Raw genomic sequence first — 24,361 nt, forward strand, 5'->3', positions numbered from 1 at the left:
TTCCGTGTTGCACCTTATTTGACATTCCATTTCCCTTAAAGAAAATTAAAATCCACCCACGGTCGATGTCATGTAGCAGTGATATTCCTGTGGGGTCAGATAGTATTTTCTCTCTCCTGGTTGAACCTGAGGAAATCTCTGTCCTCCCTCGAGATTCAAGATTCAATTTATTACCATAGTAATAAAACAGCGTCGTATTACCTGAAATTTCTTTTTGCCTGCCGCAAAGCAGACCAATCCGCCACCGGCAGGAATTGCCTAATTGCCTCTTACAGTCAGACCTCTACCCAACAACAAAGAAATTAACTCCACGATTTACAATAAACAGAAAAATCACAGGTTGGGATTTTGGAAATATTTCCCTCCTTTGATAATGGATCTGATCCATTAAGGCAGTAAATGAGAGGTTTTCTGTTTTTATACTCTTATTTTAGGAAGTAGACATGGAATTGAGGGTCTATCCTTGATGTAGCATTTCAGTTTAACACCTCACATCATTAATTTTTTCAATTGTCAGTTGAAGTACTTTTATCTTCTCACAGCAGCCAGTAATCTGCATATCAACGGTATCGACAAAGGCGTGAAGGCTTCAATGATTTGTTTACACATATCTGTTAATGCCAAGTGATGAGGTTTAAGTCAGCAAGCTGCTTCCAGACATTCAGCAATCCTTGATATGCAGCATCATCGTTTAATGACATCAACAATGTGAAAAGGAATAGTGAAGTGCTCTGCTCTGTTTCTGCTTGTATTATGCCACACCTGAAGTGGCTCAGCCCAATATCATACATCTATTTTTTTTTGGTCAGTAACAATCACCTCGGCACACCAGGGCCATAGGAAATATTCAAATCATGCAGTTGGTTTTATTGTATGTGTATTTTTATGTTGCGATTACTGCAGATGTGTCACAGGAACCATTTCTGCATGATACTGCAACTGAAACATTTTAGGGTTGCTTGGGTCAAAATTTGTTGGGGTTTAACATGGAAAGACTCTTTTGCCTCTTACCCCATACCACCCCCCCCCCCACTCCACCTAGGGTGGCGATTTCAAACTTCCCAAAATGGAGGACATTCAGGGTCAGTCTCAGAAATTCTCTCAGCAGGTAATTTGGGGAGGGGGGTCGGTGTGCAAGGCGCACAGCGACCAGCGTGCACCTATTGCAGGAAGGCACAGGGATCAGCGGGCACCCAGCAGCAGTAGGCACCCTCCTTGGGCACACATCGGCAGCAGCTGGTACCTACCCGAGCACCCATTAGTAGCAGCGGGCACCCACCCTGGGCACACAGGTTGGGTTGCGGGTTATAGCTCTGGGTGCACACCATTTGCTGTGGACATTGGCTCTGAGTGCACACCCCATAATGGGAGCAGGACACGGTAGCTACTTTACCCACTCGCCGCCTCCCCTCCGCCCTTGTGAATGGTCGCAATCTCTCCCTATCCTGGACCATTGCCATCTCCCCATTGGCCCAGCCTGATGTCGATCAAGGCACATCACGCAGCAAGCTCATGCACCTGTGCACTTGTTCCGCCACGTCTCACAGCGCAGCAGATCTACATCCAGGAGCCTGCGCATTATCTAGGGAGAAGGGGGCAACAGTGACGATGCAAGAAAAAAATATGGCCATGCATGGCCTATAGATCCCACAACGCCACATAGGTAAGTGCCCTTTCTGCCCCCTTAATTCGTTTCCATTTGGTGGTGAAGGCCTACCCCCCCCCCCCCCGAAATGGAGGAAAAATTAACGTCTGTGGCTTGAGGTGACACTTTCCAGCCTAAAATCGGGCGTCTGACCATCTTACTCCCATCCCATCACCCCTCTTTTCGTTCCCACTAAATAAAAGCAGGCTGCCAGTCAGCTGTCACCTACTTAAAGCCCCCACTTCTGGTGCTCTGCTTGCATAATTATAGTGAGTTTATTGTCATACACATTGTACAATGTACATGTACATTGAAATTCTTACTTCCTCCAACTGAATAGGAACTTAGCAAAAAAAAACATACTTGTGTTTTATTCCTTGTTAATCTTTTCAATGAAGTGATTTCCTAAAAGTATATACCCCCTCCATAAATCTTCGTCCGCGAAGCCAAGCCAAAGAAGAAGAAGATATATGAAAAGATATAAAATTTCCAGGAGCTGGGAAAATCAGGCAAGGAGTTCTGCTCAGGCATGTTCCAGGATCGTACAGCGCCCACTGAGTATATTGTATGTATATTGTGGACTTTGGGGAGCAAGGGTCTTCAGTGAGGTAAGAACAAAGGTGCAGCTTTATATTTAAAGAGTTGAAAAAAATATTAAAATAGGACAGACATGGCACAGCAGGTGACTTAGTGCAGTTGTATGTAGGATCAGATCCATAGTTATTCATGCTGACTAAATCTGCAGTGAATCAATGAGGCTGGAGAAGTTTTGGCCCAGAAATAATATCTGGCCCAATAGGCATGAGGCGAATGACCGGAGCCCAAGATTTGGACATTGCACTGCATTAGGGAAAGGGATACTTGTGAACTTTGTTCTGGGAAGCAGATATGTTTCTAAGAAGAACTTCAGACTATTCAGTCAAGAGAATCAAGGGAGTGAAGACCAAGACAGAGGCAGATGGAGAAGGTAATGACGTTGGAGCTTCAACCCGTGTGCAGCTATGGATCTGATCCTACATACAGCTGCACTAAGTCACCTGCTGTGCCATGTCTGTCCTATTTTAATATTTTCTTCAACTCTTTAAATATAAAGCTGCACCTTTGTTCTTACCTCACTGAAGTCCCTTGCTCCCCAAAGTCCACAATATACAACAATATACTCAGTGGGCGCTGTACGATCCTGGAACATGCCTGAGCAGAACTCCTTGCCTGATTTTTCCAGCTGCTGGAAATTTTATATCTTTTCATATATTCTTTGGCTTGGCTTCGCGGACGAAGATTTATGGAGGGGTAAATGTCCACGTCAGCTGCAGGCTCGATTGTGGCTGACAAGTCCGATGTGGGACAGGAAGACACGGTTGCAGCGGTTGCAGGGGAAAATTGGTTGGTTGGGGTTGGGTGTTGGGTTTTTCCTCCTTTGTCTTTTGTCAGTGAGGAGGGCTCTGCAGTCTTCTTCAAAGGAGGTTGCTGCCTGCCGAACTGTGAGGCGCCAAGATGCACGGTTTGAGGCGATATCATCCCACTGGCGGTGGTCAATGTGGCAGGCACCAAGAGATTTCTTTAGGCAGTCCTGTATCTCTTCTTTGGTGCACCTCTGACACGATGGCCAGTGGAGAGCTCGCCATATAACACGATCTTGGGAAGGCGATGGTCCTCCATTCTGGAGACGTGACCTACCCAGTGCAGCTGGATCTTCAACAGCGTGGATTTGATGCTGTCGGCCTCTGCCATCTCGAGTACTTCGATGTTAGGGATGAAGTCGCTCCAATGAATGTTGAGGATAGAGCGGAAACAACGCTGGTGGAAACGTTCTAGGAGCCGTAGGTGATGCCGGTAGAGGACCCATGATTCGGAGCCGAACAGGAGTGTGGGTATGACAACGGCTCTGTATACGCTTATCTTTGTGAAGTTTTTCAGTTGGTTGTTTTTCCAGACTCTTTTGTGTAGTCTTCCAAAGGCGCTATTTGCCTTGGCGAGTCTGTTGTCTATCTCGTTGTCGATTCTTGCATCTGATGAAATGGTGCAGCCGAGATAGGTAAACTGGTTGACCTTTTTGAGTTTTGTGTGCCCGATGGAGATGTGGGGGGGCTGGTAGTCATGGTGGGGAGCTGGCTGATGGAGGACCTCAGTCTTCTTCAGGTTGACTTCCAGGCCAAACATTTTGGCAGTTCCGCAAAACAGGACGTCAAGCGCTGAAGAGCTGGCTCTGAATGGGCAACTAAAGCGGCATCGTCTGCAAAGAGTAGTTCACGGACAAGTTGCTCTTGTGTCTTGGTGTGAGCTTGCAGGCGCCTCAGATTGAAGAGACTGCCATATATATATATAGATATATAGATATATATCTATATCTATATATCTATAGGTATAGATATAGATATATATATAGATATATCTATATATATATATAGAAATATATATATATAGATATATATATCTATAATATATAGATATATATATATACTTTTAGGAAATCGCTTCATTGAAAAGATTAACAAGGAATAAAACACAAGTATGTTTTTTTTTGCTAAGTACCTATTCAGTTGAAGGAAGTAAGAATTTCAATGTACATGTACATTGTACAATGTGTATGACAATAAACTCACTATAATTATGCAGCAGAGCTCCAGAAGTGGGGGCTTTAAGTAGGTGACAGCTGACTGGCAGCCTGCTTTTATTTAGTGGGAACGAAAAGAGGGGTGATGGGATGGGAGTAAGGTGACCAGATGCCCGATTTTAGGCTGGAAAGTGTCACCGTGAGCCAGACGTTAATTTTTCCTCCATTTCGGGGGGGTAGGCCCTTCACCCCCAAATGGAAACAAATTAAGGGGGCAGAAAGGGCACTTACCTCTGTGGCGTTGTGGGATCTATAGGCCATGCATGGCCATATTTTTTTCGACCCAGTTTGTGTAGCAACCAAACGAAGGATGAGCAAATGGACTACAGTGGCCTATTCTGGTTGGGAGAATGAAGTGATGTGGTACAGTCTGATTTTAGGATAGATGCTGTTCTCTACAACCAGGAACGGGTCTTGAAGGCTCTGTTGCCTGCCCAATGCCAGGGTTGAGGACTTCTCCATCTTCTGAGAGGGAGTTGGAGTGGGAGCGGAGAGGTCCAGTTGTGGGAATTGCTGACGTCGACAGGACCAAGAAGGAGATGCTGCAGCAGAAGTATGGGCAAATTAAAATGCAGAATCGCAAGGCTATAGTTATGTATGCTGTTCAAATGAGTGAATAAGATCAGCGAAATTAATGTGTGGTTCATTGATTAGTGCGGTAGAAACTAATGGATCACTGGCAGTAGTGCTAGAGAAAGGGGAAACTGTTCCATTGGGATGTTCTTTAATTGAAACGAGTTGAGACCAAGGTACAAGTGAATTAACCAGGTTTTAAATTAAATGGTGTGGTGTGGGGGCTGAATAGGAGGGCAAGGTTGTTGAGGGAAAATTTAGAAAAGAGAAAAGGACAGTTAATCATGCAGTGTAGTGAAACATTGCAACATGAAAGTCTGCAGACCCCTTGACTGCAGTGAAACAAAAATGCTGTCTCGCAGCATCCAATGGAGGTAATGATATAACACCAACATTTCAGGCCTGAGCCCTTCTTCAAGAGATGAGCAGATGCCTAAAAAGGCTGGGGGAGAATGGAAGAAAGAGCAGGGGGAGGAGCACAAGGCAACGGACAAAATGTGATGAGTGGACATGAATAGGACAGAAAAGTGAGAAAAGATCAGGAGAAGGGCTGCTCTGTGAATACAGAGCTGGAGGAAAAGAGACAAAGGGAAAGGTTAAGAGAGAGAAAAAGAGAGCTAGAGGAAAGATGAAATAGGGATGGAGAAGGGGAGAAATGGAGTGGGTTGATGAAAACTGGAGAAATCTATGTTAATGCCATCTGGTTGGAGGATGCCTAGACATAAGATGAGGTGGTGTTCCTCCAATTTGCGAGTGGTCTCAAACTAGATTTTCTATGCCAAAATGCTGGCACTGGAACATGCCAACTGGACCTGTTTACTGCATTTTGTTACACGATAATGTTATCTCCTGCTAAAATTCAGTGACTTTTTTTCCCCAAAATTGTGCATTTCATTAAGGTGTTCAAGCTACGTATCCCAGTGTACCTAATGTGGTGAATGTTGATGGAGTGAATGGCAGTTTTATTATTGTTATTTGCTTAGAACTTTCATCCGAAGCTGAAATGAACCCCTTTCTCTGGCAGTCATATAATGTGTTGTTTTTTTTATATTGATGTGCCATTGCCAGAGATGACAGCACTGAACAGCTTTTAGGTGTTAAGTTCTCATGCGCTGTGAGTCAGTTTTACAGCCAGGCTTTACCCACTGCCAAAATGCAAATGCGATGGTTGCAAGTGGCTGACAGCATCTGCCTTAAATAGTCTAAATTTTTAACTCTACAATCACAACTGTGTAATAATTCTTAACAGACAAGAAAATCATCATTTATGGCTCCTTTAATTTTTCTTACACTTTTCATTTCAGATCCCTGGTCATACATTTTTGAATTACTTTTTTTGTTGATATTTAGAAATTCTCTCTGTTCATCTGTTTAATTGCTGTACATTTTGATGTTTATTTTTGGTTTTTCCCAGAGTCCTGCTAACTGACCAACTTCATTAGCAGAATTCCTTCAGATCTTTCACCTATAATCTTTGCAGATGACCATTTTTCAGTTCCATTAGTTTCCCATTAAAAGAAAGGCTTTCATCATCATTTTTGCTATGTACCACCATTTTCTTTCGAGTGCAGTAGTTAAGCATTTATTTTAATATTGTTTTGTATTACATGCTTAAGAAAACGTAGTTACCAGTGAGAAATTGCAATTCCGTGCACGTTAAAATATAACTTCCTTTTCTGTGGCCTGACATACTTTACGATCCAGAATGGGCATTGCTGTACATAATATTGCAGTGAAACATATCTCTAAAATGTAATCTAGTTTAAAAATGCTGAGGTTAATTAGTGACAGCTATATAATACTGGATCCTGTCCGTACTCATTTGAGTTCCTGGTATTTCCCCTTCTCCTCCTGACAGGTAGGTTGCAGGCTCTTTACATTATACTTCCAAGACATCTGTTGTCTACACCCACTACCATTGTTTATCACTCCAAGTGGTACTTCCCTTCACGTTACTGTGCTCCAAGATTACCCCCTATATGAATATCACAGCCACTTAGTTCACTTCCATTTTAGCAGAATTAAAATTGTTATAGTGTCATATAGTAGAGAAACAGAGCTTCAGGTGAATGCATCAATGCCAGTCAAGGTGCTTTCCTGAGCTAGTTGAATTTGCATTAATTTGATCTCTAAATCTTTCATATCCACAAACCTGTCCAAATTTCTTAAATGAACCTGCCTCTACTGTTTCCTTTGGCAGCTTGCTCCATATACCCAACACCCTCCGTGTGAAAAGTGGAATCCTCTGAGGCCCTCTTTAAATCTTTAAACCTGACGTTCTAGTTTTCGATTCCCCTACTCTGGGAAGAAGGCTCCGACCTTATCCATGCCCTTGGGCCTTGGGCCTCCTCTGCTCCAGGGAAAGTAGATTCAACATATCCAGCCTGTCTCTCCTTGTCACTCAAGCTAGTGGATTCTTTGTAAGACTAAAATGGTCCATCTGGGATTCTTTTACTTTGGCATAAGGACTGAAAGGTGACTGAATTTTTGATTTTAGAAAGATGTTGATGGGCTAGACGAGGAGAGAATATTATTGATGAGACTCTTTAGAAAATACTATGTTCATTATTACATTTAGGAGAAGCCTCTTGCCAAGCAAAATACTGAAGGAGGAACTCACTGGTACTTGGGACAAATTACATGGAGGTATCTACAGGGAATCTTAATGATATAGGGGAATAGGGAATTAATGGGTATATATGTGAAGAAACTTATGTGGAACATTTAGAGTGACCTACTTAAATGCTATTAGTCTGTTCTGATACATGTAGGACTTCCCAACAATATAGGTTAACAGTGAAACCCCGGAAACAGACAAATTCCCACACGGGAGCTATTCCTCGGCATGTGCCAATTGAGGAAAACGATATTTGAAGAACAAGACTTTAAACTTAGCACAAAACTCATGGTCTACTGAGCAGAAGTTATCTCTGCCTTTGTATATGCTTCTGAGACTTTGACTACCTGTACCAGTCATCTCAGTTTACTGGAAAAACAGTACCTATGCAATCTCTACAAAATCCTTCAAATTCATTGGATGGATAAATGATATAATGTCACCTCAAGCTAATCAGTTGACCAATTTGGGCATTTCCCTTCTCAACACCAAGTGTATAGCACCAGCGATCCAGGTTCGGATCTGGTGCTGTCCATAAGGAACTTGTATGTTCAACATGTGTCTGCATGGGTTTCCTCTGGGTGTTCTAGTTTCCTCCCACATTCCAAAGACATACAGGGTTAGTAGGTTAATTGGGTATTTTGGGTGGCACGGGCTCATGGCTGGAAGGACCTTTACCATGCTGTATCTCTAAATTAAAAATTAAAATATTAATTAAAATGACCAAATGGATAGAGAAAAAAATTGAAGGATGTGGTCAATACTTCCTTGAAGAACAGCAACGTTCCACTGACTCCTAGGAAGCACTGGATCATGAACATTCAAAGTAGAAGGGACATTAAGAGTTGAAACTGAGAACTGCAGGGGCACACATTAAAAGCTTAGTATAACAGATAAAAAGATTGTATCACCTCACAAATGACTCACTCTCCTGTTTCAACAGCCATTTCTGTTCCAAATCTGGAAGTATTCCCACTTTGGCCCTCATTCGCACTGCAAAACCACTAAAACCAAGTCATCGTGAATCCCGAGGGGCAGATTGAGAAGTATATCCTGGGGGGACCTCCATCAGAAAATCCATTATTGTTGAGAATTTCTAAATGTGGCTTTACACCATTGGAAACTGGGCCTTGATTATCTTGATGGGCTTTACACTGGGGAGTTTTTTTTCCCCAGCATTATTCAGATAGCACCATTGTAACGATCCAATGTAGACCTGAAATGTGTATGGCTGAATAACTGTATGCAACTGCCCACATAGCTTTTACCTTGGGTTATTTTTTTCTTTACATTGCAGAAAATGCCTTTTCATTTTCACTTCCTAAAAATGACAAATGTGAAGTAAATTAAATGTTCACAGTATTTATGTTCAAAGTAGCCTGTCCAATGGCAACAGTTCCATACAGCAAAAATGTAAGAAGTCTTAAGCTGTTTATTTGCAGATATAAATCAAGGATATGTAGAAAAAATATATAATAAATGGTAGTATCAATACTTTAACTCAGGATCAGTTTATATACCTTGAATATTTTTAAGTGTGTTTTTCCAAATACTTACTGCATGATGATCTTTATAATTTCCTTCAATTTACTTTAACAGAACTTTATATTAAAAAAAATTCTCTGCTTTTACCCTTCTTTTGCTTACTCTTTATTTACAGAATGGAACAAATGAATCAAGACCTCTTTAAACCTTTCTGATGGCTAATAGCACACCCTGCCAAAAACTACAAGGAACTCCAGGGAACTATTTGCACTTAATGTTTTTAAAAAGAAAACAAGTTACTGATGGCATTTTTGCTTTCCACAGTCTGAAGCGGGAGATGAGGAAGCTAGCTCAAGAGGAATGTGGCTTGGAAGAGCCGACTGTGGCTATGTCCTTTGTCTACTTTGAGAAGCTGGCATTCAAAGGCAAACTGAATAAGCAAAACCGCAAACTGTGTGCAGGAGCTTGTGTTTTATTAGCAGCCAAAGTAGGCAGCGATCTACGAAAACATGAAGTCAAGCATCTGATAGATGTAAGTACTTGAGAGAGGGAGAAAACAAGAGTTTTGTTCCCGCTGAATTTCAACATTGAACACTAAAATTCACAATATCATTTGTGAAATTTGAGTTGCGGTTGCCGTGTAAGCTCCAAATCACTGCCCATCCCTCTCCCTACCTGCTTGATGTCCTCCTGTTGTTCGCTTTCCCAAAGGGCTTTGAATAGGTTCAGTATGTGAGGAACATGATACAGCTGTTACTCCACAGTCTGTCTACGTTTAGGCAAAACAGAATGTACCTTTTGCAATTGTAATTTTGACATCCTGAAGGAACGTACCTTGAGTTATACTAAGGGCAATCGCTTATGCATGGAGGACACAGAAGCCCATGATGTTTAGATTTTGATTCAGTTAGTGGAATTTTAGAGGATGGAGTAATTAACAGTGGGGAAATAAAGATGTAGATATGCAAAGACTGGAAGTGTTAAGAGTGAAGTATACACTGTTTCGGATGGAATAGTCCCAAGGCTAATTGGTGTGAGTGCAGTAACATCTATGTTTAAAACAGGAAGATGGACAACACAATAGTGGGAAATATTTTGGAAACAATAACTTGAGGAAAATTAACCAATCACATGGAAAAAATATGCATCAACAAATGACAACCATCTCAGAATTGTGAATATGAAATGTCTGTTTGTTGAACTCTTTGAGAGAGAGGGTTTTGTGTTTAGTGTATTTTTTTGTTTCTTTGTATATTTTGAGATTTTCAAATGAAATTCAATTCAGTACCATAATAACTTCTCATCAAAATTAAAAGTTAATTGGATTAAAAAGACATTGTAAATGCAACAGAATGAAAATTGGATAAGCTTCAATAGCAAAGTATGGATAAACGTTTTTCAGATTAGAGGGGTTAGTGTCTGCTTTGACGACAGTGCCAGAAGCTCGGGTTCAAATCGGAACAGTTTGTACATTCTCTCTATGTCCATGTAGCTTTCTTGTAGCTCCAGTGTGATTTGGATAAATTGAGGGACTGGGCAGATACATGGCAAATGCACTACAATGTGGATAAATGTGAGGTTATCCACTTTGGTAATACAAACCGGAGGGCAGATTACTATTTGAATGGCAATAGATTAAGAGATGGGGAAGTGCAGAGAGACCTAGGGGTACTTGTACACCAGTCTCTGAAGGCGAGCATGCAGGTACAGCAGGCGGTTAAAAAGGTAAATGGTATGTTGGCCTTCATATCAAGAGGGTTTGAGTATAGGAACAAAGATACCTTACTGCAGTTGTACAGGGCCTTGGTGAGACCCCACCTGGAGTATTGTGTGCAGTTTTGGTCACCTTATCTAAGGAAGGATGTTCTTGCAATGGAGGGAGTGCAGAGGCGATTCACCAGGCTGATACCTGGAATGGCAGGAATGACTTAGGAGGAAAGATTGCGCAAATTGGGATTGTACTCGCTGGAGTTTAGAAGATTGAGAGGGGATCTCATAGAGACCTATAAAATTCTGGCAGGACTGGACAGAATGGATGCAGATGGGATGTTTCCAATGATGGGAAAATCCAGAACCCGGGGCCATGGTTTGAGGATAATAGGCAAAGCATTTAGGACTGAGATGAGGAGGAATTTCTTGACCCAGAGGGTGGTGAATTTGTGGAATTCATTGCCACAGAGGGCAGTAGAGGCAGGTTCATTAAATATATTTAAGAGGGAATTAGATATATTTCCTCAGTATAAGGGTATTAAAGGTTACGGAGAGAAGGCGGGGACGGGGTACTGAACTTTAAGATCAGCCATGATCTCATTGAATGGCGGAGCAGGCTCGAAGGGTCGAATGACCTACTCCTGCTCCTATCTTCTATGTTTCTATGTTTTTCCAGGTGCTTCAGTTTCCTCCATGTTCCAAAGGCGTATGGATTAGAAGATTAATTGGTCACATGGTGTAATCAGATGGAAGAGGAAGTACTGGTGCTTTTAAGGAAAATAAAGGTGGATAAGTCTCCAGGCCCTGACAAGATATTCCCTAGGACCTTGAGGGAGGCTAGTCTAGAGGCTTTGATGGAGATATTTAAAATGTCATTAGTAACAGGAATGATGCTGGAGGATTGGAGGGTAGCTCTTATAGTTCCATTGTTTAAAAAAAGTGCTAGGAGTAAATCTATTAATTATAGGCCTGTAAGTTTGACGTCAGTGGTGGGTAAGTTAATCCAAAAGTATATAACTATTTGGATAGGCAGGATTTGATTAGGAACAGTCAACGTGGATTTGTGAGGGGAAGATCATGTTTGACAAACCTCAGTGAAATTTTTGAGGAGGTTACTAGGAAAGTTGATGAGGGTAAGGCAATGGATGTATATATGCACTTTAGTAAGACCTTTGATAAGGTTCCTCATGGAAGGTTAGTTAGGAAAGTTCAATCATTCTGTATTAACGTTGAAGTAATAAAATGGATTCAACAATGGATGAATGGGAGATGACAGAGTACTGGTGGATTACTGTTTGTCAGATTGGAAGCCGGTAACTAGTGGTGCGCCTCAGGGTTCAGTATTGGGTCCATTACTATTTGTCATATACATTAATGATCTGGATGATGGGGTGGTAAATTGGATTAGTAAATATGCAGATGATACTAAGATAGGTGGAGCTATGGATAGTGAAGAAGGGTTTCAAAGCTTGCAGAGGGATTTAGGCCAGTTAGAAGAGTGGGCTGAAAGATGGCAGATGGAGTCTAATGCAAATAAGTGTGAGGTGTTACATTTTGGTAGGGCTAATCAAAACAGGACCCACATGGTGAATGGTAGGGCATTGAAGAGTGCAGTAGAAAGGAATAATGGCACATAGTTCCCTGAAGATGAAATCACATGTGGATAGGGTGGTGAAGAAAACTTATGGTATGTTGGCCTTTATAAATCAGAGCATTGAGTATCAGAGCTGGGGGGTGGGGGGGGGGGGATGTTATGTTAAAATTGTAAAAGCATTGGTGAGGCCAAATTTGGAGTATTGTTTACAGTTTTGGTCACCAAAGTATAGGAAATATATCAACAAATTGTGTAGAGTGCAGAGAAGATTTACTAGAATGTTGCCAGGGTTATAGGGAAAAGGTTAAATAAGTTAGGTCTTTATTCTTTGGAGCATAGAAGGTTGAGAGGGGATTTGATTGAGGTATTTAAAATTATTAGGGGTATAGATAGAATTGACGAGGAGATGCTTTTTCCTTTAAGAAAGGGGGAGATACAAACGAGAGGACAAGATTGAGAGTTAGGGGGAAAAGGTTTAGAGGAAACATGAAGGGGAACTTCTTTACTTAGAGTATGGTGGAGGCAGGCTTGATATTAGCATTTTAGGAAAAGTTGGATATGTACATAGACAGGAAAGGAATGGAGGGTTACGGGTTCAGTGTAGGTCAGTGGAATTAGGTGGGAGAAAGTGTTCAACATGGACTAGAAAGGCCAAGTTGGCCTGTTTCTAAGCAATAATGGTTATATGGCATGAGCTCAGGAGGCGAAAGTGCCTGTTACCGTGCTATAATCGCTGCATTAAAAAATTAAGACCAGACCAATAATTGGGAAATACTGGGCAACAGTGTTATTCTCCTTAAAGTGGAGGTGTTAATGTTATAGAGATGTTGCAAGTTTTAATGGAGCGAAAACTCTATGTTGGGGGGGGACAAATGTTTGATGACTGGAGGATATCAATTTAAGGTAATTGGCAAAGGATTCAGAAGATTTAACATTTGGTAACTCATTGTACACAATAAATTATGAAGATCTAAATGCAGTAACTAAGATGATGGTTGAAGTATATTCGATAAGAACTTTCAAATAGGAACAGATAAATTCCCATGCTGGAATGGCAGTGTGGTGTAGTGAGATAACTAGATAGTTGATTCATAACCACTCTCTGGTTCAAATAAGTGTTGTATCTCTGTAACAAAGTTTCAGCTGTAGAGGAATGATGCACTTAATGTTGGCAATGAATGAAACTAAGTGCTTCGAGTTGGATCTGACAGTTTACATTGAGCTTAAGGGTGGGTGGTCCACTTTTGAGCTAGGAGATGCCAGTCAGGCAGGACATCAGATTTGAGATCAGCAGGAAGTTATAGTCTTAAATCAGAAGTGGAGGATGAGAAAATGACCACATTTGCCAGGATCTGGTTGAAGAAGTAACAGTTCTTTCGGTTGCTAACACAGGACAAACAATTAATTCACTGTGCCAAATATTGAGGTAAGGTGAATGGAGTCAAGGAAGGAACCCTGGCATTCAGTAAAAATACAATGCTGGAAAATCTCAGCAATGTACTTTATGTCGCAAAGATTAAGATGCATAACCACACAGCAGCAAGCGGGGAAGGGTGGAAGGCTGAAATGGAGAGAGTGGAAGCTCGAGGAAAGAAGACAAAGAGAAAGGGAAGGGAGGGAATAGGTAGCAGAAAATGGAGAAGTCAATGTTAATGTGGAGAGGGCCCAGTCAGAAAATTAAGTGTTACTCCTCCAGTTTACAGGTTGTCCTGGTTTGACGGTACATGAGGCCATGGACAGACATGTCAGTATGGGAGTAGGGCGTAGAATTGAAGTGTTTGGTCACAGGGAGATCTCTGTCACTAATGTGGACAGAGCGAAGGTGCTCAGTGATTTCAGAATTACAGTAAGATCCTCGTTATCCGGAATTCAAGCAACTGGCAAAAAAAAAGTGGAAAAAGGTCAAACACACGCAAGTTTAAAATTGGCATCTCCTCACAGTTCGCCAATCCTCGCATCACACTATTTCAAGCAACCAGAAAATTAACTTATCCGGTATCTAACAATTCCAGTCGCAGATTAACTACAACCCGAGCCCTAGACTGAGTCAGGGCCCTCCCTGACCTTGCCTTGCCATGGGCCCTGGTGCCCCTAGCTTCCTGCCACAGGCCTGGCTACCCTGTTGCCCCTCACTCCCCACTGCAGCCCAGGCCACCCCCTGCCACCACCCTCATTCCCCAGTGAGGGCTGGCCACCCAGGTGCCACTCACTACTGGCCTCTCATTTAGCAGTACCAGCCACTGGTCAAACACCGCCAGCTGCCCACCCCTCCTGTTGTTCACTTACTGTCGTAGGTGACAGGCTGGACACCGGTATTTCAGAGCCCCTTTCTTGCACACTCTGCACATGTTCATGTCGCTGCTACCAGTGCCCAGAAACCACTGTGCGCTTCACCCCGGCAACAGTGCAATGCCAACTTTGGCCCACAGTCACCAGCTTCACCCATGCAGTAAGTGTGAAATGATAAGCCGAGACCAGGCTACCCTTTACTTCATAAGTATTGCACTACAAGCATAGCATCTGCAGTGATGGACATGGTAAACATATGCAAAAGCATTGAAGTATCTTGTGTGGCTCAGGCTCCCTTAATCTCTGGGCTCCGAGGCTTCAGGTTACTCACCCTAATGGTTAATCCACCACTGACCAATTCCCAAAGTGCTGGATACCAGGGGTTTTACTGTATCATGTTTCTGATCAGTAAATGTCTATCTGAAATACAGGAAAAATTGGTACTCATGTACTTAATTGGCTGAACATACTACACAGAATTTTAACATAGGATGGAAGGGCCAGTTGTCTAATGACATATTACTCATGTTGAAATAACCTGCTAACTGTGATTTTCACATGAACGTTGGCACATTGACCAGCTGGGCAGTAAAACACTTGTCTGTTAGGATCCATGAAATTAAGAAAGAAAACACATTGGCTGTACAACATTTATGCAATGTAACACTTACTTTTCCCTTTTTTTTCCACCTAAGAAACTGGAAGAAAAATTCAGACTTAACAGACGTGAACTCATAGCATTCGAGTTTCCAGTGTTGGTTGCCTTGGAATTCGCTCTTCATCTTTCTGAGCACGAGGTGCTGCCACACTACAGAAGACTTGCCCAGCATTCTTAGCACAGGCTGGTTAATGGCCAAGGAAACCCAAGTTCTTTTCATCAATGTTTTTATCCTGCTTTAAGTGCAGGAAGCAAAATAAACCTGAAGAAGGTTGAACATTTGAAGACCAGTCCATAATAACATAGGTGGCAATCTTGTCACACTGATACACTAAAGCATAAAAGAAACATTTCTATTTTTATATGTCCACTGATGAAAATGCACTTTTGTGGCCTGAAGATGTAGCGCTGATATTTTGCAGTCATGTTTCTGATTCTGATGTCTATTTATTTGACATCAATTATCAGTACAAAACAGTTGTTAAATTTTGTTTTAATTTTAGTGGAAGAATTTTGAAGGACTAGTTTCGATTTGTCCTACATTATATGATGAATTGTTATATAATTGATTCTTAAATAATTTACTCCTGCATACTGATGATCTTTTTTCAAACAGTACAATGAGAAGTGACTTAATACGTTTATACGGTTTTGTGTATAAAGCTGTTCCTTTCTCTTGTTGACATGACCGTTTTACAAGTGTCCCTGTTGGGGAGCATTGCTGAATAGAGATGAGTAAAACTGCACTCTTTAAGTTCATAAAGATGCTCTATGTTAGAGTTCATATTGAGCACGTATGCAGTGCTCTGTTGAAGTTTTTGTCTTTGCAAAATAGTCTTTCTTGAACCATTGATGTTAAGCCAGTGTAAATCTGATTGCTGGATTACTTTTTCCCTTTTCCTTCTTTATGATTACATGTTTTAAGTTTAATTATCTTTTGATAATGCTTGACTAGTGAGATATTTGGATTGATATGCTTTGCACTGTTAGCTGTTGAAAACAAGCCATATTTATTAGAACAAACAAGCACAAATGTAGACCAGTACATGCGATTAGATTTTCTGTCTTCTGCTGGTGTGTTAAAGTAAAGGCAATATATTAGTCTGAAAAGTGAAGTCTAAACCAGAAATGCTGAATGGAATAAAATTAACTTGATTTTCCTAGTGATAATTCATATATCTAATTTTCAAAGAAGTTTTTTCAAGAGATTCATTTTTCTAATCCATTAGTGGTTAACAAACATTTATCATTTTAATATATCTCATATTTGCTTTATACTGTCTCTAAAAACTAATCTATTGAGTAACTTTATTTTGTAACTCTCGACTATATTATTCATCTGCACCAATGTCAACTTTTATGAATATAGTAAGTGCTAATAATGTTCTATGAAAAATTGATATGCTTTGAAAAGTTGGTTACAGCATAACAACAATAAAAGTGTCTATTGTGCAAGATGTGTATTTATAGGTTTCTTGTATGCTTGTTTCTTTGCTCTTAATGACTGCAGCTACAGGAATGGAAGTTTACTGAATTTCCACTATCGACTAGCCAAATATTTTCTGTGGACAGGTTGAGCAGCTCTGTAATGAGAGCTCTGAGCATTTGTTCAGTTGTGTGTTGGCTGCAGACCATTGTTTGGGACCGTACCCTCTATGTGTCTGTTAAATATGAAAATCTCCAGACGCAGTGTTTGTCATTTACACCAAAATGCTGGAGAAACTCAGCAATTCACGCAGTGTCCTTTATGTAGCAAAGATAAAGATACCAGTGAAGCTAAATCAACTTTTCAAGCCTGAGCCCTTCATCAAGGTAAAAAACTGGCAGGTGCTTGAATAAAATGGTGGGGGGAGGAGCACAGAGGTTGCAGGCAAGAGATGGATATGGGTGGAAAGGCATGAGAAAAAAGCTGAGAAGTGATAGGGAGGTGGGGGAATGGGTAGCTCTCTGAATGGAGAGGGAAAGGGGTGAAGAACTGGAGGTAAGGAGACAGGGGCCTGGTCTAATAGAAAGTGGAGAACGTGATGTTAATGCCACCTGGTTGGAGAGAGCCCAGATGCAATATTAGGTGTTGCTCATCCAATTTACAAGTGGCCTTTGTTTGGAAGTGCATAAGTCATGTCAGCGCGGGAAAGGGGGTGGTGTGTGTCAAATTGAAATGGTTGGCCACTGGGAAATTCCTGCCATTGTTGCAGACAGAGAGAAGGTGCTCAGCGAAATGATCTTTCAGTCTGCAGCCAGTCTCTCTGATTTAGAGAAAGCCACAACGGGAGCACTGGATGCAGTAGTTGACTCCTGCATATTCACAGGTGAAGTGTTGCTTAACCTGGAAGGATTGTTTGGGGCTTCAAATGGTTGTGAGGGAGGAATTGTGGGCACAAGTGTGGCACTTCCTGCGGTCACAAGGGGGTGATTAGTGGAAAGGAATGAGTGGACAAGGGGATCATAGAGAGACCAGTCTCTGCGGAAGGTGGAGAGGGGAGGAGAAGGGAAGATGTGTCCAATAGTGAGATCATGTAGGCTAATATGTTGGATGAAGAGGCTGATGGGATGGTAGGTGAGGGCAAGGGGAATCCTGTCCTTGTGTCTAGGGGCAGAGGGGACCAGGCCAGATGCGTGCGAATTGGGGAACATTTCAGATGATCTTTTATGTAAGACCTCACCCTGAGATCAGGTGCAACAGAGATGGAGAAAGGAATAAAATCCTTTTTGGGGACAGGGTGTGAAGAGGTGTAGTCGAGGTAGTTGGTGGGTTTTTTTTTTAGAAAATGTCTGTAGAAAGTGTGCCTCTTAAGACGGAGACATATCAAGAAAGGTGAGAGAGTCGCCAGAGATGGAACAAGTGAATTTGAGGTCGGGATAAAAGTTAGCAACAAAGTGAATAACTTTGACAAGCTCATATTGGATCCATGATGCAGCACCAATATAGTGGAGGAAGTGTTTAGGAGCCTTGCCAGTGGAGCTTGCAGCAATATTTGTTTCACATAGGCATGGTTGAGACCCTCTCAGGTGTGCAGGGCTACACCTTTGATTTGGAGAATGTGAGACGAGTCAAGGGAGAAATTACTGAGGTGAGAACAAGATATGCCATGCGAAGGAAGGTGGTGGTGGAAGGGTACTGGTTGGGCCTGTTGTTGAGAAAGAAATAAAAGGATTTGAAACCTTCAGTATGGGGAGATGAAGGTGTTTAGGGAAGGTGTATATGAAGTGGTTAAGTAAATTGTAAGTTAGTGAAATGACCGAGGGCACATGAGGTATCATGATTGTTGGTGGGGAGGGATTGGATGACTTGACAATAAGTGACACATTTACAAGAGGTCTAGAGAATGAATGCACTGCTTTTTAAAAGTTGAGATGTATATATTATGAAAAGTCATCCATCTCTTTCTGGGGGAATAGATGGAGTCGAGGTAAGATGATACCAGTTTGGCAAGGCAGGAGAGCACGGAAACATTGGGACTACTGGGACAGTTGGGTTTATGGATCTTGGGTAGGAGATAGAACCTGGCAGCGTGGGGTTAGGAAACAATGAAGTTGGAAGCAGTGAGAGGGAGATGGCCTGAAATGATGAGGTTAGTGATGGTACGTAAAATAGTGGCTTTATGTTTTTTTGGTGGTCCTGTTGATAGGGTAAGTAAGAAGAGGTGTCTAAGAGCTGGCATGTGCCTTCGGCAAGGTAGGGATCAGTGCGCCAGACCACAACTGCATTACCCTTGTCAACAGCTTTGATAGTGAAGATGGGATTGGTATGGAGAGAGTGGAGGGCAGAGCAAACCTGTTATTTGGTACTATTCACATTCTAAGAAGACCCAATTGGCAAAGATGTACCATTTGAAATGTAATTATCAAGTGAAATGTATTATAAGTGTCATACAAGAAACACAACAGCTTATCTAAAGACGACAGAATCCCAATGGAATTTAAGTAAATGACCAGATAGTATGCTTAATTAATCTTCGTTGAGTGTTTTATTTTGCATGGGGCACCTGCTAAGAATGTAACAGTAGCTCCTTTTACACAGCGCTTAAAAGCCAGATTTTATCCACCTTTCAACCGCTGTGTGAAAGCATTGAAGGTGGAATGCGGGGTCTAGATTTTCCAATCTTCAATCCGCCAAAGTAGGTAGTCTCAGCAGTAGAGCGTATCGACGTGGGACCTATCTAAAATGGCCAATCTGTGCTTCCGGGTCAAAATGGGAAGGGCTGATGATGTCATGACATTTTTGCACGTGACGTAAGTGGGGAAATTCAAATTTCTCACCATTGCTGAGTACCATTGAACTCAGCAATGGTGAGTAAACACTCAGGATAGAATTAGCCGGGATAGAATCAGTAATTCAGCTCTTACCGTGGTTTCAAATTAGGGCGATAATGAGTTCTTCACCCTCAGGGCTCAGGATGAGATTAATCACCACGTAATGGGCACAGTAAAGGATGGCCTGATTTTTGAGACCCTGGCCTCTCAACTAAGGGACCGCAGCTTTGAGTGGAGCAAAGCCCAGGTTATAACTAAACTGAAAAGCCGACGGAAGAGGTTTCATCAAGTGGTGGACCACAACAGCAGGTGTGGCAGAGGGCATCTGGACTGACCCTATTTGGACCCTCAATATGGGGAGCCAGCTACTTTGCGAACCCAGTCACACTTTGTAGTGTAATGGACGATCCAGCTTCTCTTTAAACCATCCCTGCTTCATTTCCCACTGCCAGAAACGGTGTTGAGGCAGGAGAAGATGAAAGCAGCCTGGAAATGGATGCCACCACCACAAGAATTGATCAAGCTGATCTTCACGATCTGCCAGATAAAATATATATTTTGGTTTGTGATTTGTCTTTGTGTGTGTGCACTCCCATAATGACCCACCTCGTTAATGTCGCTTGTGTGATTCTCGAGGAAGCCAGCCGCAGCCAAGGACAACAAAAAAACCAGGAACCTACAAAGGTGCAGCTTGTCTCCAAGGAGATTAAAGATCTGCTGCTTTCCATGGACACTGAGGAGACGGATAGGGAATGGGGTCATGTGAAAGGGCAGAGGGAACATGAGGAGCAGATGTGGAGCGATGTTCTGCAAGTGGAGAGTGTGGCACAGATGGCACAGCAGATTAACAGTATCGGTACCATGCTGAAAGGAATTCAGCAGGAGATGAGGGGTCATGCCTCACAATATAATGGCTCCCCCTGTACAACAGTGCCCTCCCCGCCACAGCATCAACTCCCACCCCGCCCCCCCCCCCCCGTACAGCCCACATCTATCCCAGAGGCACCATTACTATTCCCTGCCACAAGACAATATCAGCTTCATCCAGATGGATGAGTGAGGCGTACGAGTCATCTAGGCCATGTTCCTACTCCTACCTCCTACTTCCATCAGCTTGAGTGAAGTAAAATTAATCCATTCTGATTTGTGCCTTAACACCCTTTAGTATCTTAATAGATGTCCCCTTACTTAACAGTTGTAAATAGTCATTCTCTAATTGTTATTGTTATTTGCATGTTTTAAGACCACTAAAAATTTCTGACATTTGACATAAACATTTACTAAAAGATGATATTTGTTGGCCTCATCAGTTTATGTTCACACAATAGATATAATCATTTTACAGAATTAGTTTACAGAATGGACATAATAGCTTCAAGATGAGCCTGAGGACTGTGATTGTGCTACCTGATAAGCAACTCGTTCAGGGAGATCGGATAGGTCAATGTTCCACTCTGACAAGAAGTGTTCCTAGTTGAGCTCACATATATTGTGTAGAACACAATAGGCAACAACAACGTCAGTTGCAAAAGTGGTACAAATATCAAGACACTTATCTAGGCACCTCCAGCAAGCTTTGAGACATCAAAAAGCATTCTCTACCACCATTCTTACCAAACTTAAATGATGGTTAAAGTTTCACTGCTGTTGATCAAGTGAGTGGTGGTTAGTGACCACTTCCTGAGGAGGTAAGCTGGGTCTCCAATTAGATGCATGGGGATTTTGACTCCATTAACAGTTCTGGACTTCTGTGGGGAGAGCAATGTAGATTTAGGAAAACTCGTGCAACGTTTGAAATCACCAACAATCAGTTCACTAATGTTTTCTTGTGACCCTTGAACTTGTCATTTGAAGTACAGTCAGTCAACCTCTCTTTAACTTGTATATATAAATGTTTCATTGTCATTACACACAACATTGTTACGTGACCATAAAACACAATTTTTGTGTGATCCACACATACATTATGTGGAGTGGGGTATATTAACTTACTTCATGTGGGAGGAGGTACTTGCTTGGTCTTCAGCATTTTGTGGATGGCTGAACTGGTTAAAACTTGAGCATCATGTGTGTGGCCAGGTCAACCCACTTACACGTCTGTGACATTGGAAAATCAAAGGAATCAACACATGCAGCACATTACACATTAACTGATAAGTACAGATAATTGTAACTCAGGCCAAGTTTTTTACCAGCAGTTGTGGCCAACCACAGCTTGAAGAGCAATCGAATACCACCCATTCTGATTGTAGAATGCTTGTGCATCTATCTGGGGGGCCATGATGGGAATATGTGTGCCTTCGATGGCACCAGCACACAATGAATACCTCCCCCCCCCCCCCCCCCCCACCCCTGTTCTGCAAATCCATCAATTGCCTCCTGGAGACGTGCACCACATGGCAGTTCGACAAAACATTTAGAAAGGGCCCTTCTCAATTCTCCAGTAACCTGGCGTACCAACACACACACCAAAAACACAACTGATAGATCGATATTCACATGGGGTTACATACTACCACAAAGTAATGGTGAGGTTCCAGTGTAAAAGGACTCAGTACCAGTTTTTTTCTGTTGTGTGAGCAACCCGGCTTTCAAGACAGGTCGAGTATACGGCAATAACACCAGCTTTTCAGTGTAAAAAGGGGCTAGTGTCATAACCTATCATCTGATCCAAATGATGGTTTAACATATGGTGCAGCACTCAAATTTTGCAATGTTCGAATATCAGCTTAAATTATGACAAGAGAAATTTGAATTTGTGAAAAATGACTCCAGGTACAGAGTGATTCAACTGAGCCTAAGGCACTTGCATTTATTTCATTGTGGCTTTTGTCTTTGCTCCTATATTATTTTATCACGCTGAAAATTAATATGGATTAGCATCTCTTGGGATTCAAAACTAATGTCAACAGAATCTAATTGAGTGAGACATGGACTGTTGATCTGATGTCACTTTGCAATAATGGCAGCAATTTAATGTCATTAAAGATGGACCAAGCATTACAGCCAGGAATATTTCTGTCCTTAAAGATTGTGACTTTCAGCACCATTTAGACTGACTTGAATTGATGCAATTGAGTAATTGTGCAATATATTGAGTGGAACTATAATTTCGTATTGGTACCCATGCACATAGGATCAGAAAGCAAATGATTTGCACTCAGGCTTGGAATCTGCTATTCACTTTCCATACATAAATCGAGGATTTTTTGATTGATGTTGAGACAGTTCATTATGTAGTCAGAGCCTCAAGTCACAATTATTACTTTCTTTTGACCTTTCCATCAAGCCTTTACATCTGTCCACTTCTCCAGCACCCCTTTCATTTCTTTTATTAAGGGAGATTACAAATTAGTTATTTTAAACCTCCATATCTTTTGTGTCCCCAGAAAAGATCCCCCTCTTGGTTGGCCCTATACTTTAAAAATCGATGGATTCTCTAAGTTCCTTGAGCCCTCGTTGTTACCTGCTGATGTCATCATGTACCTACCTGCAGCTTCCGCAGAAATTTGGCAGCTCACTTTACTTTCCGTTCAAGAGTTAGAAGTCATTCTTTAACAGGATGTTGTTGCAGTAGAACATACAGAAGCACAGAGGAATGCACCATGAAAGCATGGAAAATCTTAGCCAATTTACACCCAACTTGCCATTTTGGCACACAAAACATGGTGTCAAGAACAGTGAAATGAAACCATACGTCTGAAGTTCTTGGTCTCTGCCATTTCTACATTTAGTTAATGAAGTGTATCAAAAGCCAACATTCATTGCATATGATTGGATCAGCTTTTCAAATAATGATGAGTTTTTACTTGTAATCAAAATACCTTACAGCTGACAGAATACAAACTTACGTTTTTTTAATAATACAGATATTGCGGGGAGGCAACCAGTAGAGGTGTTAGGCAATTAACACTATAGGTTCCATTGGCAAGGTTCACAAACTCTGTAAGTGTTCCATCTTGAGAATCAGCCATCATCAATAATGTGCATATTCCGTGGAGCATAACTATAGCAAAATAAGCAGTCACTATGTCAAAGAAATTACCAAAGGCTTGGCCAGATACTGGAGGGATTATGTATGATTTTAGGATGAATGGATAAATAAATAGATGTCATTCAATAAAGGCTTCTAAACTAAAACTAAAGGCTTTGAACTTAAAATGTAGGATCTTCACGCCCTTCCTAAAGTGTGAAAACCAGAAATGAATGCAATACTCTTGGGTTGGTCGAACTAGTGTTTGTGAAAGTTCAATGTAACTGTTGCTTCTGTAATCTGCACCGTGACAAATCACAGGATCCAAATGCTTTACTAACCATTCTCAAAATCTTCCACTTTCAAAGCATCAAAGCCAATGTTATGGGCCCAGAGGACCCCAAAACCCAGCAGCAATAGAAATTCACCAAGACAAATGGTTACTTAAACAAAAGTTACATTTAATTATCTTTAAACAAGAAAACAGGATCAAACTTTAACTTATTACTATTAACTTAACCTCCTAATTCTAAGTGCACGTGTATGTAATGTGTATACAAGTTCAGAAATGTTCTTTAATTCACCGTCCAATCTCACTTCTCATTCCTCCAAGTTCACCGGTATCAGGCAATTCTTATAATGTGCACAGAATTTAACATTTATGAATTTCACCAGGCTTTAGTGTTTGAAAGGTAAATGCTTACTGCTCAGGAAGGTTCTTGTCAGTTTTCAGAGAGAGATTTGTTGCTTGTTGGACACAAACTGATTCCTTCCGATCAGCCACTTCAGTGTCTTGCCAAAGAAATTTGCCCAATCAGGGTTTTCCAGATGATAACCTATTTCCTTTTGGTCACCACAGAATTCATTTTTTTGTTTCCCTTATTTCAAATGAAACATTAGGCAGCTACTCCTCTCCTTTTGTATGGACCTCAAGGGTTTTGACCAGGCT

The 24,361-nt window shown here is 41.6% G+C and overlaps 2 protein-coding genes across 6 annotated transcripts in view; one reads left to right on the forward strand and one right to left on the reverse strand.

The window, feature by feature from the left end:
- cables1 (Cdk5 and Abl enzyme substrate 1) overlaps positions 1-16,627 on the forward strand; it is a 167,596-nt gene extending 150,969 nt beyond the window's left edge. For 4 of the 5 annotated variants that reach the window (XM_069921788.1, XM_069921789.1, XM_069921790.1 and 1 more), the window contains 2 exons: positions 9,259-9,466; positions 15,223-16,627. In XM_069921788.1, the coding sequence (XP_069777889.1) occupies positions 9,259-9,466; positions 15,223-15,363 (349 nt within the window). In that variant the 3' untranslated portion in view covers positions 15,364-16,627. Of the gene's footprint in view, positions 1-9,258; positions 9,467-15,222 lie in introns of those variants that run through there. The other variant, XM_069921792.1, reaches the window with a different exon arrangement.
- A 6,643-nt stretch (positions 16,628-23,270) lies between these two features.
- Positions 23,271-24,361, reverse strand: part of LOC138755571 (UDP-N-acetylglucosamine transporter TMEM241 homolog) — a 198,088-nt gene continuing 196,997 nt past the window's right edge. Inside the window, exon 17 of the transcript XR_011352398.1 lies at positions 23,271-23,445. The gene's annotated coding sequence lies outside the window, so the exon portion shown is untranslated. The remainder of the gene's footprint in view (positions 23,446-24,361) is intronic.

This window comes from Narcine bancroftii, chromosome 2 (genome assembly GCF_036971445.1).
Source record: "Narcine bancroftii isolate sNarBan1 chromosome 2, sNarBan1.hap1, whole genome shotgun sequence".
Taxonomy (NCBI): domain Eukaryota; kingdom Metazoa; phylum Chordata; class Chondrichthyes; order Torpediniformes; family Narcinidae; genus Narcine; species Narcine bancroftii.